The sequence below is a fragment of the Pavona decussata genome, unplaced genomic scaffold (genome assembly GCF_977016875.1).
Source record: "Pavona decussata unplaced genomic scaffold, jaPavDecu1.1 SCAFFOLD_371, whole genome shotgun sequence".
Classification (NCBI taxonomy): domain Eukaryota; kingdom Metazoa; phylum Cnidaria; class Anthozoa; order Scleractinia; family Agariciidae; genus Pavona; species Pavona decussata.
Window position 1 is genome coordinate 1,429,174 of NW_028145747.1, and position 20,827 is coordinate 1,450,000.

At 40.4% G+C, this 20,827-nt stretch overlaps 2 protein-coding genes across 2 annotated transcripts; one reads left to right on the forward strand and one right to left on the reverse strand.

Annotated features, from left to right (window-relative positions):
- Window positions 1–55: 55 nt before the first annotated feature.
- On the forward strand, window positions 56–20,672 carry LOC146452401 (26S proteasome non-ATPase regulatory subunit 11-like). Its single transcript, XM_085097928.1, has 16 exons — window positions 56–197; window positions 339–440; window positions 1,073–1,197; window positions 6,292–6,363; window positions 6,698–6,755; window positions 6,902–7,013; window positions 7,610–7,692; window positions 8,382–8,446; window positions 14,629–14,705; window positions 16,086–16,146; window positions 16,281–16,343; window positions 17,058–17,105; window positions 18,046–18,123; window positions 18,428–18,463; window positions 19,486–19,537; window positions 20,428–20,672. Exons 1-16 carry the CDS (start codon window positions 119–121, stop codon window positions 20,568–20,570), a joined length of 1,254 nt encoding a protein of 417 aa, XP_084954054.1. The 5' UTR covers window positions 56–118; the 3' UTR covers window positions 20,571–20,672.
- On the reverse strand, window positions 11,820–13,852 carry LOC146452402 (uncharacterized). The gene has a single exon (XM_085097919.1). The coding sequence runs from the start codon at window positions 13,752–13,754 to the stop codon at window positions 12,363–12,365; it is 1,392 nt and encodes a 463-aa protein (XP_084954045.1). The 5' UTR covers window positions 13,755–13,852; the 3' UTR covers window positions 11,820–12,362.
- Window positions 20,673–20,827: the final 155 nt, after the last annotated feature.

A 20,827-nucleotide genomic window follows, 5' to 3' on the forward strand; every position in this document is an offset into this window, starting at 1 on the left:
GTGTCTATCCGATGACTTTTCGGAAATCTTCGCCAGAAACGAAGGTGTCTGAGGAGAGGATGACATTGCAGACTGATTGCATTGCACTGTGGGTAAATCGGTGAGAAGGAAATCAAAGATGGCGAACGAACTTGAGGTAGCTGAAGAATTGTCAAATTCCTCGCCGGAACAGGCCATGGAATTGCTCTCCTCAATAGGTAAAACACTTTTCATCAAACGTTAAGTTATTGTTACACTTTTTTTTTCTCAAAAATACTTTTTTTCTGGATAGTCGATCTTGTCAGTACCGAGAAGTTTTCTTCATGAATTCTTTCTTCAATTGTCTTTTGGTATGGTAGTAAAACGTGACTTTGAAGCCAGTGACGAAGAAGGCATGAAAATGAAAGAACAAGCCATCCTTAGTCTTGGAAAAATGCTTTCAAAGCATGGAAAAGCAGAAGGTGAGGTTATATATATTAGAGTTAAATTGGGGATGAATTTAATTAAAAGTTTGACAAAATATCTACTTCAATCTACTGTACTGAAAAAGATGGTGATTGGCACATGTACCCATAATTAACATAACTTCACTTATCTTGGGCAAAACGGCGAAAAAACATCGAAGAAATCTGAAAGTACATGGAATTTGTGTACACACATGGATTTCAAGCACTGAGCCTACAATCTTTTCACCCCTAAGTGTGCTTTATTTACCATGCCACGAATATGATAGTAGCATGGTTTATGAGGCTTATTTCTGTATCAGTATGATTACCAATTACTACACAAGATCCAGGCAATCTGACCTACACCTACCAAGATGGTGCCTAAACCCTAACATCGCATGGCATCCAGACCTATACCCACAGTCATAAGTGACTTGCGGGACACCATTAGTATGCGTTGTCCTTCGTCAAATGCAATTACAATCACTGAAGTGACATACATTACAAGTCATGTTGTATAAAGCAAAGCCAAATTTTGACAATAGTTTGAAAATATTTCAGTTCAGAACCTACTGTATCATCTTTACTTGTAAATGTTTTAAAATTACATCTCAGTAAATTGACTGTGATTACTTTTCATTGGATAGAGCTTGGTGGCCTTATCAAGTTTATTAGACCATTCCTTAAAACAGTTTCAAAAGCAAAAGCTGCCAAGCTGGTCAGAAACTTGGTTGACATATTTCTGGATATGGAAGCAACAACAGGAATGGAGGTACATGTAGAGACAAAATTAAATGTTTGGGGATCAGGGATGGCACAGTGGTGGCGCACTTGTCTCCCACCATTGTGGCCCGGGTTCGATTCCCTGAGTCAGCATCATAAGTGGGTTGCGTTTGTTGTTGGTTCTTTTCCTTACTCCGAGAGGTTTTTCTCCAGGTACCCTGGTTTTCTCCTCTCCTCCAAAACCAACGTTTCCAAATTCCAATTCAATCTGGAATCTGAGGGCCACAGATTTATCAGTCGTAAAGACTGTTAAGTGTAAATACCCTGAATGTCGGTCGCTTCGCCTACAGGTCAACTTGCCTACAGGTTAACTCGCCTACACTGAAGTTAACTCGCCTACACATGTGAAGTTAATTTGCCTACACTTTAGGTTAACTCGCCTACACATTCGAAGTTGCTTTGAAATGAAGACTTTTGATGTTATAACATAAAGCATTGATGAAAACTAAGAGGTAAATACAGAACAACTAAATAACAGCGAACCACCAATCAATTGCCATCTGAATGGTTTTGGGTTTTGGACTGTCAGTGGCTATACCCAATTTTGATTGCGCAGTTGGACGTTTTTCATTGGGCCTCGTGGGTTGTCAGTTGTTGCCAATGTTCCTAAAAGTTTTAGTGTCCAAACTAGAGAATTTCATACCAAATTTTACAAAGGGAAGGATACAGTACCGCTCAAAAGTAAGTTACCAGTCTCGTCTCATTTCTCGCGAGACGAGAGTTGCGTCTCTCGAGACGAGATTCTCGTCTCGAGAGACGCGACTCTCGTCTCTCGATACGAGAATCTCGTCTCGCGAGAATCACTGAAGCGAAAATTTTGGAATATTACCGAGTTTCTCGTGAGAAGAAAACCACCGAGTTTCTCGCGCACTTGTCTTGTGATGCGTTTGTCCGTGCCTTTTTTAAAACGCATGCCAACGTGTTCGCATTGTAAGAGTTATGTGATTCGAAACAATTTTGTCTTTATTCAGTTCAAAGGTTTCGATTCGTGCACAATGTAAGAGATGATTTATTTTACAAAAACCGTGTCTTCAGTCACTTCAAAGGTTTCGTTTAGTAACAAGTTTGCAAAGCGATACGCTAAGCAACCTCATGTCTTCAGTCACTTCAAAGGTTTCGTTTTACGTGTAATAGCGACGAGTTTGTAAAGCGATGCGCTAAGCGAACTCGCCGGGAAATCAATTTGCAATTGAAACTTTCCCGCAAACACACACAATTCCTACATTAAAGTTCACCGCGGTTCAAATTTGCATACATGACATGTATCGTGCTTTGCTAATTACCGCTATGGAATCGAACTTCTTTCAATCTTTGTGGTTGCAAGCAAATGCGATTTCTACCACGGAGAAAAACAGAGTTGTGAACAAAGAAAATCGAAAACGCTAACGTTGTTGAAGAGCTGGCGTATACTGTGTAGTTCTGGTTTAGAATTGATTTCAGTTCATTGAGCACCGAATTTGCATATCGGCAACGCGAAGATGTCAAAGGTTACCGCGCCGCACTTACATCTCAACCTTCGAAACTGGAGATTTTGATCAGAAAGTTTCATTTGCAAAGCATTGCGATTTCGCCTTCAAACGCATTGAACTTGGATGTATAAGAAACGAAACAATTTGCACTTGAAAACCAACTCAACGCGAACTTGCAAGTGAAACATACGACATCCTCAATGTGTTCAAGAAAGTGTAACGCAATGGCTTCATAAAAAAAAACTATAAAAGATCCAACTTATCATATTTATTACATTTTCGTTTTATTTACATTTACACGAAGTCGCTTTTTATTAGCCATTAGTTCCAATAACCCAACGTGCCACTTCCGAATAAATGCGCAATGACAGATTTATAAACAGGTCTTCGCAGCCGTCGTTCGCTTAAACTGACACTCAACTTGATATCCTCGCAAAACTCTCGCGAAAAAGTCAAGCCTTAGTAAATGTACTTACAGTTTTTACACCGTCTCGCGAGACGAGTATCTTGTCTCTCGAGACGAGACTCTCGTCTCTCGAGACGAGAATCGCGTCTCGCGAGAGGGTGGTAACTTACTTTTGAGCGGTACTGTACCATCCAAGGAATCACTAAAGTAAATAGGTAAGTAATTTCTGCTCCCGAGAGGGGTCTCGAAATGTAATAACAAATGTTTCGATTGTAAAATACGGCATTTTGAAAGTTACAGCGGACAGTCGTACCGTCGAACCATCTATTTCATTTTGTCAACACCACGCATTATAATAAGCCACAAATTAAAACAACATTTTTTAACCCGTATGTATTTTTATTTAGTGTACATCAATGTTTCATTTAAGCTTATTTACATATTAAGGTTTACACTGTATGTGTATGACATTTCGTCCTTTTAATTAAGCTTAAACCTTCTAAATTTTCTTATTAATTAAATGAAATTACAGTTAAATTGTCTATACTTGTAACCCTAACCCCCAACTTAAAGCTAAATGGAAGGTTCCAAGAATAAGGTCGAATAAGCTCAATGTAGTATAATATAGCTACAAAAACTGCAAAACTGGAAAGCACATGATTTTTAGACTTAGAACTTAAGAAGAAATAACCCACACTTGTGAATATTGAAATAACCTATACTTGATTTGATACTATAGAACTATAGAAGAAATAACCTTCACTTGTAAATTTTATGAAACTGGAAAACACTTGATTTGATATTTAAACTTGAAATTACAGCTAAATTACTTGTAACCCTAACCCCCAACTTAAAGCTAAATAATGTTGAAAGGTTCCAAGAATTAAGTTGAATTAGCTCAATACAGTATAATATACATAAGTTTAATAAATAAGTACATAGTGTATTATACATAAGTATAGTAAACATGATTTTTAGATTTGGAACTATAGAAAAAATAACCCACACTTGTAAATGTTATGAAACTGGAAAACACTTGATTTGATATCCAAACTTGAAATTACAACTAAATTGTCTATACTAGTAACCGTAACCCACAACTTAAAGCTAAATAATGTCAGAAGGTTCAAGAATTTAGTTAAATTTACTTCTAGATGAACGGAAAAAAAAAACTAATTGCTGCGAACTGGCCCATTTAATGTCCACATGCCCTCAAAAGCTGTTGAACTGTGGTGTGGTTCTCTAAGTAGTTCTCCCAGTGATCAAAAATCTTGCTTTGTAACGATCGATAGATCTTCCGCTGGATTCGTTTCAGCTTCTTTTCCGAAACCAACCTGACATGAAGGGCAGCGAGCCTGGCTTCTCTGACGTGTAACAGTTGAATCAGCAAATAAAAGGGCATCTGCCACCTTCCTGCTGCTGACATCCATTTCTTTATTTACTGAGGGAAGAAACAGATTATTTTCACTACTAGAAATACGTGACTCGCAAAACCTCGCGAGGCTGGGGCTGGGTGGAAAGCCCTCTTTACTCGTATTGTAGCATCGAATGAGGAGATTAAAAGGTTTTGTGAACATAGCAACTATTTTGATGAGCATGGTCTTTTCGTAGTTCCACAGGCTAGTTTGCGGTTTGCGGTTAAAAATCTATTTCTGACGAGATGAAATGTACAACGGGCGTGCATCGATGAATTTATTTCCCACGGAAAATTATTTTACCGCGGCCACAAAACGTGTAATTTCTTCAATGCAATCTTTCACAAAAAAGATTTCTGGAAGAAAGGGAAAAGATTCTGGAGAGATTGATCTGTATCCAGGGAATATTGATTACATTTTATCCGACACGCAAACTTTCCCGATGTATGCAAATTTTGCTGCAGACGACGCCAGACAACCTGACGTCATTCATACTTTGTTTTTCACCGTTGCTAGGCAATATGCGGACACCTTCACGGAAATATATAAACATACATACATACATATATATAAATATATGTTCGGCTCGAATTTTCACGGCTTAGCTCCCGAGCGCGGCCTTCGGCGGGCCTTCGGCCCGACAAATTTATTAACCTCGCTACGCTCGGGCCTTCAGCCCTCGCTTCGCGAGGAATAAATTATATGTAAATGATTTCAAAATAAATTTTTTCTATTTTTTTTTTCTATCTGCCATACCAGTTAAGGAATATGTGGGGAACGAAGATCGTAGCAAACGTTATGCAAATCCAAAACATTGTCTTTTATTTTAAAGCATTATACAAATATTGTGGTTAATTTTCTCTGAAAAATTTTCTTATACCACAGAAAATACTATTGAATTAGTAGGCACCATCCTTAACTCAATTTAGTACCTTATGAAAATCCAAAACATTGTCATACATTATACAAATATTGTGGTTAATTTTTACCTCTTAGTTTTCATTAATGCTTTATGTTATAACATCAAAAGTCTTCATTTCAAAGCAACTTCGAATGTGTAGGCGAATTAACTTCACATGTGTAGGCGAGTTAACTTCATTGTAGGCGAGTTAACGTGTAGGTGAGTTGACCTGTAGGCGAAGCGACCGGTTTCCAATACCCTCATTAAACCAAGTCAATTAATTTTATTTAATATTTCAAGGGGTTTGTAGGGCAGTTGCTTTTACCTGCATTTCACTGTCAGTAACGCAATTGTCATTGATTACCATTTGTTGCAAACTTTGATCTTCTATAATTGAATGAATTTCAATAATGAATGTCCTGCAGTGCTTTCTATTTAGCCAAAATTTTCAGTTTAACCAGTTGAACTGCAAGTCTTACATTCGGATAAAACAGAAATTTTTCGGGGGTTCTCCACTTGCTGAAACGGAAAAAATACAGGTGACCTACACAAAAGATACTGATGCTTGCCTTATTTCCTTTGTTCACAACCGCAAATGCTTTGCTTGGCTTGCTTCTGTCTTGGACACAAGAGAAATCAGTCAAGTGTTGGTTCTTCTTTTGTGCAGGTCACTTGCATTTTAAAGAAAATAAAACAGAAAGCTATTTCTTCTTTATTAAGTATCTTGCTCAAAACCCAAGTACACAACTAAGTTCTCACATGATAACTGGTCTCCATTCCAAAATAGAGCATACCTGGAGTAATTTTGATTTCAAGGCAAAGAAGACACTAATGGTAGTATTGCCTAAACGCATCAGTAATATTAATAATGATTTTATTACGTCTCAACAAGGTTGAACTCTGCAATGAGTGCATTGAATGGGCCATGCAAGAGAAAAGAACATTTTTGAGACAAGCTCTAGAGGTAGGTGAAGCTATTCAAAAAATAAGTTACTGTATATTAGTGTTTCTTAACCCTTTAACCCCATCCCTAATATCAAAGAACAAATTCTCGTTTCTTGTCGCCATACTTTTCTTATAAAAGTACTGGGGAGAAGTTATTAAAATATCAAGAAATTTCACCTTGGGTGATCATATCCTTAATTCTCATGACCTCAGGAATTGAATAAGCATTGATATTACAAGGAGAAATTTGATGCTGACCACTGTTAGGGCTTAAAGGGTTAAATGGTGATGATTACCTGTACTGCAGTATTGTCCTACATGTATTTACATTGTTCTGTTGCACCGTATTTCAGGCAAGATTGGTGGGTTTGTATCTTGATACGAAGGACTACTCAAAAGCATTACAAATAGGTGAGTCTTGTTTCATTTCATGTTGATGTCATATATAAGCTCCGAGAAATGTTGAAAAGATTGCCAATTTTCAAACAAAGATGGTTAGAATCCTTTGGAATCATCACTGAACATTTTTGCTGATCTTGATCTTTGTCTTTCTGAAGGTTCAAAGCTATTAAAGGAGCTCAAAAAGCTGGACGACAAGGCTTTACTTGTTGAAGTACAGTTACTGGAAAGCAAGGTGTACCACAATCTGAGCAACATTCCCAAATCCAGGTTAGAATAGGCCATTTTCACAATGGCATCATTTACTACAACTACAGCTGTACATGTACCTGAGAATCCTTCAGTTCGTTTTTTTCTCTTGCAAATTAGGGAGGCAGCATAGCCCAGTGGTTAGGGCTCCGGACTTGAAACCTAGAGGTCGTGGGTTCAAGTCCTGGTCCCAGTTGTTCAAAGAGTGGATAATTTTAGCCACTGGATAGGTCGCTATCCGGCAGATAAAATGTGTGCAAGATTTCCCTGATAGTCCCATAATTTGTGGATAAAGTAGAATTATATGTCAAATTTAAGTATGGGATTGTGTGGAAAACTTGCCAAAAGCGTTAGTTGGAGTACATCTGCTCCGCTGGATAGTGACTTATCCAGTGGATAAAGTTATCCACTCTTTGAACAACTGGGGCCTGCTCTGACCGCTAGCTAAAGTTGTTTCTTGCATTGAGAGTAAAAGTAGAAAGTGAGACTAAAAGTTTTACTTAAAGTTTCCCAAGATTTTCCGTTCTACTGACATGAATGGTTGAAAGTAGAGAGAGTTGCAGTGTTTGCTAATTTTATTTTGATTAATTTAATAAATTGATTGCAATGTTGTACAGGGCTGCACTAACTTCAGCAAGAACAACGGCAAATGGGATTTACTGTCCTCCCAAACTGCAGGCATCGTTAGATCAGCAGTCAGGTAACAACCATCCAATAAGCATTGATAAAGTGCATGTGAACTGCTGGGCTGGCTAGACTACTCAATACAAAACAGGCACAAATGCCTCCAGACTAACACATAATTCCCAGAGTAGGGTAAAAGTGAGAACAGCTCACCTTCCCCGACTCTCGGTCAACTGTTGGCCAACTGTCAGCCAACTACATATCTTCTGATCGATTCCCGGCAGGTTACAAACAGTCCACTAGATGAAAAAATTTGACTGAAACTCACTGAAACGTTAAAAAAAAAAAGAAATGACCATAAAAACATGATTCAAAAGCAACAAAGTCTTCAAAAAAGCTTACCTATAGAAAGCTTACATTGACTTGGTTACTGTTCAACTTACCTTTACTGTACATACATATGCCACTGTTTTGCTTCAAACTCAGATTAAACTAAAACCACAAGCCACGTCGAAAAGACCATTTTCCTTTTGAATCACCCTATAATTATTCATTGCAGTGGGAACGGGAGACAGGAACTAATGCTGTTGATCATGGAGGGTTGACACAAGGCCTGAGCTCAGTGAAACAAGCTGGAAAGAATTCCCAGCTGTTGAATCCATAAATTCATCTCAGATGATCGGCCTAATCTGTAGTTCTACATGGGACGGACAGATTTCATGTTTAACTTACCTGTTTGATTGCCGTTTTAATTCTTCTTATCAGGCATTTTACATGCTGAAGAAAAGGACTTCAAAACTGCATACTCCTACTTCTATGAAGCCTTTGAGGTAACAGCATTTTAATGGTTCAGAAATGTTTATTAAGCTATTGGTAATTTTATAATTAGTATTTTCCTTCATGGCCTTGAGGAAGATAAACAGGGCACCAATTTTGCAATCTGATTTTCCCCGTGCCCTGAGTATCCAAGAGTTTTGAGTATAATAGTTGTGTTATTGATTTACTTACTAATACTGACTTACTGAGTCACGTACTTAATTTGGTTCACAGTCAAGTGCATGTAAATGTAGTAATACATAACTACATGTAATTATACCAGTTTTGAAGAATGACTCTGTAATGTCATCACAGCACTCTGAATGTAGACAGCAGTCAAACCTCTCTCAACAGACGCCTCTTTTTGTTATTCATCACATTGTTAAACTCATCACCAATAGATGAGCTTGGGAGTTGGTGCCTTTGAAGTTGGTGGAGCCGGGCAATGCTCTTGCATGAGGAGGAGGTATCCATGGCAACCCTGCGAGCGGCCCCCACCAAGCACCGTCACACTGAACAGTTCAGTGGAATACTTACCGACCCAATACTTACCTAGCCCCCACCGAGAGGGAGGGATGGGATGGGAAAAAACAAAGCACAAACTGGCACGCAAACAGCAAGCAATTGAGACAACACTTTGCGAAGAACTGCAAGCAAGCAACTGCGTATAAAAGTCACGAGGTGCCCCTGCTAGAGACATCGGGCTACCCCTAATATAGTTGGGGAAAACAGCTGACCAGCATTGCTTCGAGGTTAACTTTGCCTAAATTACATTTAGCCACATTTAAACTCATCACCAATAGATGAGCTTGGGAGTTGGTGCCTTTGAAGTTGGTGGAGCCGGGCAATGCTCTTGCATGAGGAGGAGGTATCCATGGCAACCCTGCGAGCGGCCCCCACCCAACCAGGATCTCCTTGGTGCTTGAAAAAGGAGGGGCCAGCGAACAAGGGTGAAATGGAAACTCCGACTCCAACAACCCCAAGCACCAAGCGTAGCATGCATCGACAATTACAAACACACTTACCAATTGAAGGCTGCTGACCGTCAGAGCAACACCCAAAACACTGCAGTGCAAGCCCCAAGCAATTTGGTGCTAAACTCGACCGCAACGTAGAGGGAGCTGTGGAGAACCACGGGCAAGGACACACGATGTCAAACCAGCTGACCAGAGAAGCCCGCAAGAGCCTCCGACGGCGTGCGAATATAAAGCTGGTATGCGTTGCTAGTCCAACGTCCCAGAGCCTGAATCAGATGATCAGGAATGCCGTTGCGAGCTGCTACCGTGGCTGCCCCAATGCGGAAGCTGTGGCTGGAGAAATTGCCCTCAATTCCCGCGGTAGCGAAAATTTGCCGCAGCCAATCGGTCAAAATTGCGCGAGACAGAGGTTGACCACTTGCAAGAAGGAACAAGGGGCCAGGGGCCTTTCCCCGTAGGAAGAGGTATGCCATCAAAGCGTGAACTGCGCAGAGGGGGGCCCTTCCCAAACCAATATGGATGTGGCAGCCTTGACGGAACGGATCCGTTTTCGAAGCTTTTATCCTGACACGGAGGCAAGTTGGCGACTGGCGCGAATCCACTGAGATGTCGGCCACTGAAAGATGAATAGCTGGAGAAAAGCTGACTAAATTGGGGACTGTAAATTCAGCAGCACGGAGAAAACCAAAATAACCCAGCATGCAGGCTGCCCAAAAGGCGCAATGGTCAAAAAGCTTGAAATCCAAGGCCTGGTGAATGACCAAAAGAAGGCTGTCAGTAATCGGAAGGCGCTGAGCAGCCGGGGAACCCTGGGAACGCTTGACCCCTCTCAACACTCGTTGAAGCCGCAGGCAATTAAGCAGAGGATCAGGAAAACCTTGCTCAATGTGCAAGGAGCGAACTGCAGATAAGTAAACTTTAATAGAAGAGTGCTGAATCGAATCTGCAAGAAATGAAACGAACAAACATAAAGTCCACTCGTCTGCTGGGCAAGGCGAGCCATTGGAGTGAAGCTTTCCAGCTTGGCGGCAAAATTCCACGAACTTGCGTTGACCGGACGCATAAGCTTTCCGGGTGGAAGGAGCCAGACCCTGGGCCAGGAAATACAAGCACCGTTGTTCTAGGGAGGAGGTGTTAAACTGTCCAACAGGAGCTGCGGAATCGGACAAGGGGACGAATGAGCCTCCGGGGCCAGTTGCCTGAATTCCTGCCAACGGAAACGAGAAATAGCATCAGCAATTTTGTTCTCGACCCCAGGAACATGAGCAGCAGTGAAAGTAAAACCCCAACGCGCCGCCGAGAGCAGAAGATCACGGAGAAGGTGCATTAAAGCTGGAACCTTCGAAGTCCTGGTCGTGAGAATCGCGACTACAGCCTCGTTGTCTGAGCGAAAAAGGACATGCTTCCTGGCCCACAACGATCCCCAAAGATGAGCAGCGATCACTAACGGGAAGAGTTCTTGATATGCAATAGATTGCCTGGCCTGCGCCGTTGACCAGGCACCATAAAACCACTGGCCTTGAGAATAGGCGCCAAAGCCAATCGCACCTGCTGCATCCGAAGTGACCACCAAATCTGTGGCAGCAGACATGCCAGGGTACAACCAGAACCCAACGCCATGCCAAGAAGCGAGAAACTGCTGCCACCACTGAAGGTCAAGACGAAATTCCTGGTTAATCCGAACAGGATGGTCCTTGTGACGGAAGCAGCACAGTAGATCAATAAACCGACGGAGAAAGGCCCTCCCTGGCCAAACTACTTTAGCTGCATGGTGTAAATGGCCAATAAGGGACTCCAATTCCCGCTTTCTGCACCAGCGACGGGGCATCCACGAATGGATGAGTTCCCTTAGTGCAAGCAATTTGTCCTCAGGAAGACGGGCCACTTGGTTGACCGAGTCTAATTCAATTCCTAAGATAGTCATAGAAGTGGCTGGACCCACACATTTGTTAGCGTGAAGAGGCAACCCCAGCCGATGGCAAACAGAGATTGCTGTGTTAAGATTATAAGCACACTGGGGGGACTGTGGAGGACCTGCAGTAATAAAGTCATCCAAATAATGTAACAAAGCGGAAAGGCGATGCTTATGGAGAAGGATCCATTCAACCATATCAGCTACCGAATTGAAAATAAATGGTGCAGACCGGAGACCGAAAGGAAGCGAGAGATCAACGTACAACTGACCACGCCACCTCATGCCCAGTAAGAAGCGGTCATCTGGATGAACTGGGATGTTCCGATAAGCGGATTCCACATCAAATTTTGCCATAAGGGCACCTGGGCCATAACGAGCGACCATGCGAATAACTTGATCAACCTTAATATACTGCAGGGAAAAATCCTGAGGATCAATGCCGTCGTTAACACTAGCACCCCCTGGGGAAGACAAATTGACTATCAAGCGCCACTTGCCTGGCTGGCCCTTCTTTGGAATTACCCCAAAACTGCTAATATGCAAACGAGGAAAAGGGGAGGAAGCGAAGGGGCCTGCAACCCTGCCCAGGGAGACTTCATTAGCCAGATACGCATCAACGACGTGGGCATGGAGAAGAGCAGAAGGCTTGTTTCTTTTAGCTGGCTTAAGCTTGTGAGCTGATTGGAAGCCTAACTGAAAGCCATGCTGGAGACCCTGGAGGACATAAGAAACTTGTAGCTGGTCAGGATGACTGGCCAATTCCTGTGAAAACTCCTCCACCTTAAGGGGGCTAACTGCTGAGACAGGAGGGAGGACTGGATGAGCTGGGAAGAAAAAAGGCTATTTTAAAATACGGCCAAGCCAGGCTGGAAAGGGGGGGCAAACCACAGAGAAAACTATGAACAACAAACCACAAACTCAAACAACTTGACAACTTTATTGCAGCAAATATGGCCCAACCTAGCTACTATTGACAAAAAGAAGGGGAACACAACTTAAGAAGTACTGCTATGACTAAACGTTAAAAAGGCACATCCATTAACGCCTGGTTTTCGAGGTGGACGAGGGCACGGAAGGAGGAGACGCCGAACTACGTTTGCGATCGAAAGACGACGTTTTGTCAAAACGACGAGAGCATTCAGAGGCACGGTGGGAACCTGCACAGGTGCTGCAGCGATGGGCAAACCGACACGAAGCAAATTGTGCCGAGCAGCGGCCTCTGTTCCAAGACCGGCAAATGACCTGAGAGGAGTCAGCTCCCGATGGTTCGGGTAGCTCGCTCAAGGAGCCACCAGACCCAGAACGCACAGAGGCCCCAGCAGCGTGAAAATTGTAAAGTTGAACGTTCATGGTCGACCAGTCCACGAGCTTCGTAGCCGCAGCATGCTGGCGGAAGGCCTGATCGTAGGCCAGCCAAACACGACCACTGAATTGGCGATACGTGCGCAGAATGAGAAGCTTGTAAGAAGTGAAATCTTTCCACCGGTGCGGAAAATAAGACGTCAGAATCAGCGTAAAAATTGTAAAGGCTTCGGACCAAGTCACGATGTCCTCGATGCGGCGACGTTGCTTTTTAGCGCTTGGCAAAAACACTAACCGGCCGTCCAGGAATGCTTGCGTTTCCGGCTCAGTCTGAACGATGTTAACCGACAGCAAATCCCCGAAATCCACGTACTTGCCGGCAACAATTTGGCTAACCGTTTTTGCCGGAATTGGCGAAAAACCAGGGCCAACAACAAACGGCTGTTGGAGTAGCGGTCCCGAAGGCAGGTTTGCAGCCAACGTGCTGTCGCTGAGTGGCACCGGGACAGAAGCGCCCGCCATGATCGACGTGCTTAAAATCGGCGAGCGCGGGGTTGCAAAAGTGGCAACAAAGGATGGCACAATAAAATTAGGCCTACCTTGCGTGGCTGAAGGTGAGGATATCGCCTGTTGCACCGGAAAGGCGCCTCCAGAAGCGAGAAAGGTCGCCGTTTGCTGTGACAAGCTGGGCGATGGGGCGGGAACGCCCCCCAAAACTGCTTGTGGCTCCGCGCTAGCAACATTTCCATGCAGATTGCTCGCACTGGAACCAGCATCTTTTTCTGCCGCTAACGAGGCTTTCACGGCATCTACGATAGCCGCGATTAGCGCGGGATCGTGGACAACTGGCGCAGAAGCGGTCGAAGAGGTTTGTGGCGCCGTGTTTACCACAGAAGCGAGCGACGAAGGACCTGGCGACTCGGTTGGCAGAAGGGTATCCGCTGGCGAGTTCTCCCCATCCAAATGAGCAGCCAAACTGTTGTTGGTTCGACGAGCAGTCATTGTACAAGCAGAAAAAACAAAGCACAAACTGGCACGCAAACAGCAAGCAATTGAGACAACACTTTGCAAAGAACTGCAAGCAAGCAACTGCGTATAAAAGTCACGAGGTGCCCCTGCTAGAGACATCGGGCTACCCCTAATATAGTTGGGGAAAACAGCTGACCAGCATTGCTTCGAGGTTAACTTTGCCTAAATTACATTTAGCCACATTTACACTGCCCAAATATGATCATGGTGCACTCACTATATATCATTTACACATACAAAACCACTTTCCTGACAGTTACATGTAGATCATTTGCCCAGATATATTGGGGTCATCTAACTTTGTGTAATTGATATGGACAATAATTAATCCATTAAGGACACCTGGCTCCACCCCTTTGGTGTCTGTATTGGTGTCTATACATCATTTACACATACAAAACCACTTTCCTGACAGGTTAATCATTTGCCCGGATAAATTGGCATCATCTAACTATCTGTAAATTGAGATGGACAATTCTCCATTAAGGACACCTGGCTCCACCCCTTTGGTGTCTGTATTGAAGATGTTCAACATTACGTCCAAGAACAAGTTGGGAACAAGATTGTTAACAGAATTAACTCATTAAGAACTTAACAAAAAAAAAATTGTGATTTTCTGTGCATAGTTTATGATGATATGATGTTACTTTTGTGATTTATCGTTATTTCCTTTTGTAGTAAACTATTGAAATAGTGCATAAAAAAAAACCAATCTGAAATCTAGGATTTTTGCGAATGTCCAATCTCTTTGGGAACAACTGCAGAGCTGTAGATGTAATATAAAGTTGTCTTCATTATGGACATGTCATTCTAGAGAAATTTGTACAGTTCAACAATGTTTACAAGAGCTTATAGCTTTTTATTTTTGGAAAATCAACAAACTAAATTATTAAAGTTAATACCAATGGTTATATGGTTTGAAGTAAAATTTTTCGCAGACTGTATGTAGCAGACTGTCTTGTTACTCTTTCAGGGCTTTGATTCCATTGATAACCCCAAGGCAGTATCAGCGCTGAAATATATGCTTTTGTGCAAGATAATGCTTAACAGGTAAGTCAAAGAGTAATGGTCAGTTGACCCAGGCTGTTGTTGACTTGAACTTGAAAGGGAACCGCAAGATTTTTCAAATTTAATTTTGTGATAACACAATAATTATTGGCATAAAATGTGCTTTTCAAAATAAAACTGAACTAATAATAATAATAATAATAATAATAATAATAATAATAATAATAATAATAATAATGATAATAATAATAATAAAAATAATAATAATAATAATAATAATAATAATAATAATAATAATTATTATTATTATTATTATTATCTAGTTTATTGAACTCTTGTGCAGTAACTTATTGAATTAATGAGTTATATCACAATGAAAACTAACTAAAGTCAACTAAATATATTCTGTATACATTCAATGAAATCTATACACTACATCAGAATTTATGTATCACATAACTTGTTAGAAATACTTAAAATACAATTTACTTCAATTCAAGTTGACAATTCTAAATTAAATTTGGCACTTGCAGCCTGTTCTTGTATAGGTCCCCGTGTCTAGCGTGATTTCCACTGTCCATACTGTTTATTACCTCAGATTTTCCTGATTCTTGCATTCAACAAATGCTGGCCATCGTAGGGTACTCTTGACTTGTTCATGAAGCATGGACTTTTATCTATTTTTTCACCATACATTGTCTGATACAGTAAATCAAAGTTGGTGCAGTTTGAGACCAAAGTGTTAATTTATGCTTGGGGAAAAAATCATAATTGGCATGTTTGTTTGGGAGGCATTCTTGTACAGTGTATGAGAATTATTTTGGAATGGCATTTTTTTTTGTGTTTAAATTACATAATTACCTACTGTTCTTCCTTTTTCTATTATCATTAGAATTCCATCCCAAGCATTCTGCTCCTTGGGGCAGAATGAACGGAGTGAACAAGTTTTCATTCCTCTTTTAGAATAGTCAGGTTTTATCCTTTTATATTCCAATCATTCACATTAGGTCCACTCTCATTCAGAAGAGACCAAAAAACCTATTCATTCTTTGAGATATAGTGCCCAGGAACGTAGGATTTACCAAGTGTAACCCTAAAGCCCTAACGGTGATCAGCATCAAATTTCTCCTTGTAATATCAATTCTTTTTCAACTCCTGAGGTTATGAGAATTAAGGATATGATCACCCAAGGTGAACTTTCTTGCTATTTTTATAACTTCTCCCCGGTACTATTATAAGAAACATGTGGTGACAAGATAGGAGAATTTGTTAGAACTTTGATATTAGGAATGAAAAGGGAAAAACCATAAGCACATCTATGGAAAAAAAAGTTTGAATTCAAGATGGAAAGGAAGTCAGGTTTCTTTTGTAAATTTCTACCAGGATGATTTGTTTGAAATGTTGTTCTGTTTTGCTTTGCAGTCCTGATGATGTACAGTCAATAATTAGTGGGAAACTGGCACTAAGATACTCTGGATCTCAGGTGCAGTAATAATGCATTTTCTTTTTGTATTATGACCTGTAAGAAACATGGTGACGTGGTCATTTCTACTGTTCACCGTTTGCCGTAAACATAATTATTCTTAATCTCTCTGTTTTCAATTGTTTATGTTTCAGTTGGTTGCCATGAAAAGCATTGCCAATGCAAGTCACAATAGGTCGCTGTCAGAGTTCCAGCAGGTAGAGTAATGAACAAGTCCTTGGTCACTGACTTAAGTGTTATCGGCTTTAATTTGTAAACCATTAATTGAGCTGTTTGTCTGTTTTTATCAGTTTTCCCTTATCACTTGTAGTCTATGGTCTCACGATAGGCTATTTCCGAGTTGCTTTCAACCTCATTATGTAAGTGAGGGTAAGTGCAAAGCTTTTCATGTGAAAATTAGTTTTGTTGGCATACAAAACTATGCACCAAGCCTTGCTTTCATAACAAGGTTCAAAACAACTCGGAAATGGAAATTGAGTTGTTCCGATTTGGACTGCAAAACAGTTTAACTTTTCTTTGGAAACGTGCAGAGGTTGGTACAGTTAAGGGATGCTAAGTAACCATTGGGGAATGAATATAACAAGTTTGCATTATTTGAACTTCTTCACGATTGCTTTACTTGATTCAACTTGTACAATGTAGCTGAATTATTCAGGAAAGTAAAATAAGACTAATACGACTTTAAATTTTGTCATTTTACGACATTCAATGTTTTGCAGAAGATGGCAGTTGTAAACGTACTAAACTTGTACTAACCGTTTGTTTTGTGATGTCCTTGTTATCCCCATCATACCTCCTTAGGATCCCTATTGCCAAAAGCATAGACACCCACAAGAAAGTGTCTGAGAAGCACTTTCGTATCATATTGCTGGTTGCCGTACATTAAAGTTATTGAATTTTTTTTTCCAAAGGCCCTCAACACTTTCAAGCAAGAGTTGACTGAAGATCCTATAATAAGGGTAAGAACATTTTATAACATAGCGCGTGCATCCTAATCTAATTTCTATTGGCGTCATCATGGTACATTTCTCAACACACGCACGGCCGTGTGTCCATCCGATGACGTGTGCAAGTCAGATGAAGGAAGCATGCGCCGCTATGTTATCAAAAACTTTTTACAGAGAGACAACACCATAAAAAATGTATATTTATAAGAGCTTGTCAAAGTGAATGAAACGTTAAGATTAAACCAATATGAGAAACCACTTTCACCTTTTTTTTTTGTTCAGAGTTTTTTGTTATTAATCAGGAACAAAACCTGTTTTCCAGGAATAGTTACTTTGTTTTCACTATGTTATTGGTTCATGCTTTTAGCTGTGCGTATATCAAGTTATGGATGCACTTGGGAAGTTTGGAGAGCACTCAAGAAGGTAGAGTTGCTCTCGGCTACGCCTCGAGCAACTCTTACGCTTCTCTCATGTCCAAACTTGCCGTGTGCGTCCATAACTCGATATACGCACGCTAAGCATGAACCAATTCTTAAATTGCAGTACTCTACGCCATGCTATCATTTTGGCAACTTTGGACTTTTGCGAAAACTCTCTGGTGGTTTTCAAAGTCATTTTGACTGGCCGCTACTCAAGTTCTGTTTTGGTTTAAAAATTTTCAAACCAGTTTGATTTTTTCCCTTTTTCCTAATTGCATCAGAAAGGTGGACTTCATTGTGAAGAAAAATAGAGTTTTCTTTGGTTAACAGGCGCCTCAAACTTTCTTGACATAGTAAAACAGTGTTTAATTCCCTTCGATTTTCAGAGGGATAAAAATGTCATTTAGACTTTAAAATACGGCCAGATAAGATTTTCGGAAATCCAACAGTAGCTCAGAAATTAATAAGATTTCTTTAGATCTAACATTGTCTGCAAAATTGAATGTTCAGCTAATGATTCTTTTATTTCCCAGACACACTTAGATGCGCTGTATGACAATCTGTTGGAGCAAAATCTCAGCAGAATCATCGAACCCTTTGCTCGAGTTCAGGTCAGTTCACCTTCGTGTCCTCACTCCCTGCTTTAATCACAAAAATGACTCACATTTTATTTAATAGTTTGATTCAGAGACCGTGTAAGGGGGTTGGGGCTGGGGGCTTTACCCCCTCCCCCCGTGGCTTCGGTCGACTATGATGCAAGCAAGGTTTGGCAATCTGATAGCACTTTTAACAAAAACAGAGAGCAAACAAACTTTGCCTCATATCTGTTGCTAATGAATTTGTAGCTTCAAACTTAAAAAGGTTTGTGTGACTATAATTCACAAGATTTTGAAAACCTTCCCACTTTCCTTTCAGATTGAACATGTGGCAAAACGTATCGATCTACCTTTGGTATGTATACCTAGCAAAGTGTTTCAATGCAGCTATTTTTTTAATTGTCATGTCTTCATTATTAACCATTGTAAGGAATTAGTTGCTAAGCTTAGATCAATTCCAGTATACACTAGGTTGAAGAATTATTATTATTATTATTATTATTATTATTATTATTATTATTATTATTATTATTATTATTATTATTATTATTATCAGGTGAAAGATATAAACCTTGAATGATAAGACTCAATAGTTTTCTAGGAAACGTTTAACCTATGAACTTACTGTTAGAAAATAAAGGCATGTGCATGGCACTGATGGTTGCTCATCGCAAAACTGAAAACCTAATATAATTGTACTATGTGGATTTGATACTTTTAATTCCCCCTTTTTTTGCGAATATCTTTCTTTACATTTATTATTGGCTAGTTTTAATTACTTAATTATTTAGTTGTTTATTGGCTGCCATTTAATTTACTATTGAATCAGTTGCTTTTTATTTTCCAATTCGCCTGTTATGTATGAAAAAAAGTAACTTATTTTCTTTTACTCGCCTCGATTAGCTTTCACCATATGTGGGTAGTCTTCTCCTGTACTATATGAAAATAACTTTTTAATAAAAATGATGATGATGATGATGATGATGATGATGATGGTGATGATGATGATGATGATGATGATGATGATGATGATGGTGGTGGTGGTGGTGGTGATGATGATGATGATGATGATGATGATGCAATGTCATTTTTACCTTAGCACAGTGATAAGTTGCCTCATTGAAGTTTCCTATAGACATACTGTCTGATCTTTGTGACAATTGGAAAGGAGCATATTAAAAATAAGTTGCTGAGACCTCCAAAACGGTGGTGCCTTATTAGAGAGGGGAACACCTTGGTGTATGGTTATTGTGTAATATTTGAATTCTTTGCCTTCTCACACAAAACAATGACTTAATCATTATACACCTCTTCAAGAGATGTGTCAGTTTACATAGGGATTTAATGTTTGCATTGTTTTCACTGTTTGCTTTCAAGAATGTGGTAGAAAAAAAGCTCTCCCAGATGATTCTTGACAAGAAGCTGCATGGTAAGTGTATACTGATTGGCTTGAAAGAAAGTGCTTTATTGGAAAAACGCCACAACTCTATATAAGCTGATTTTCATTTCTTTCTCTGTATAAAGCCCTTGACGCAGACAATATTATTATTATACATACTTACAAAATTGTCTACCCCAAATTATCTTATCACTCGACGGCCATGTTGTGTCTCGGGGGAATAAAAAGCTTTGTTTTCGCACCGCAAGCCTCGGTTAGACGCGAATTCAGTGCGAGGCTTACCGTGCAAAAACAAAGCTCTTTATTCTCCTGAGACTCAACATGGCCGCTGTTTGATAAAGGTCTATCCCTGGCGCATTAATCCATTGCACCGGCGTGCTCTTGCTAATCTTTGACTCAGCTTGTCTTCTTATCTAAACTGTGGGTTGGGCTTGGTTTAAATCCTTAGGGACCTTAGGAAAGTTGTCAAAACTTCTATACTCGAGCAGGACCTATCAAACCACAAAACAGATGGTGATCTCTGCCTGCATGCCTCCCCCCCTCCCTACCCCACCCCCTCTGTTCGTCAACCTAAAAAGATGGTGTCTTTATTGCATAGCCACCCCTCTATCCAGCAGTAAAAAAAAACGGCAATGAGATTCAACCCTCACTTTTCTTGTTTATCTAGCAATGACTCTTGCTTGCTGAATATTGCCGTGTCAATTTAAATAATATTTTAAAGCCAATAAAATTTTGTTGGTAGTGACTTCGACAACCCCCCCCCCCCCCCCCCACTCTAGATAAGGTGTGTCCTCTTCAAACAAACTTGTTATGACCAGTTCCCTTACTTGGGCTGGGATCTGGTAGGTAGGCCTAGTAATGAATTTGTTCAAGAACGTTCCCAACCATTTATTTTTTTGTTGCGATTTTTCCATTTTTAGGCATCCTTGATCAAGGCTCTGGAGTGTTGGTCGTGTTTGACGAGACGCCAGTTGATAAAACTTACGAAAACACATTAGAATTGATTCACGAGATGGGAAAGGTCGTGGACGCTTTGTACAGTAAAGCTAAAAAGCTTCAGTGACGAACCGTTTATTTATGGTACACGCATAAAAAATGTGGAGCTTGGTTCTTACTTTGTGACATTTGAAGTAAAAAATATTAAAAAAAATACACGTATTGAGAATTTGAAAGGTTTTTTGTAACATAGGGGAGGAGGGATATGGCATTAGTTTCTAAGTAACACCACTGGTGAAATTTATTGGTTTTTAAGAACCAGACAACAGCTATCCCCTAACAACACAGCGGATGTCCCAGATACATTCCCGCACCGCGATTTTT

What these genes read in the sequence shown, in the direction of transcription:
- LOC146452402 (XM_085097919.1), bottom strand. Translation starts at nt 13,754, where the DNA reads ATGTCTCTAGCAGGGGCACCTCGTGACTTTTATACGCAGTTGCTTGCT.
- LOC146452401 (XM_085097928.1), top strand. Translation starts at nt 119, where the DNA reads ATGGCGAACGAACTTGAGGTAGCTGAAGAATTGTCAAATTCCTCGCCG. An exon ending in AGCAACATTCCCAAATCCAG is followed by an intron (nt 7,014 to 7,609) that starts GTTAGAATAGGC and finishes AATGTTGTACAG; the next exon opens with GGCTGCACTAACTTCAGCAA. An exon ending in TGCAAGATAATGCTTAACAG is followed by an intron (nt 14,706 to 16,085) that starts GTAAGTCAAAGA and finishes TTTGCTTTGCAG; the next exon opens with TCCTGATGATGTACAGTCAA.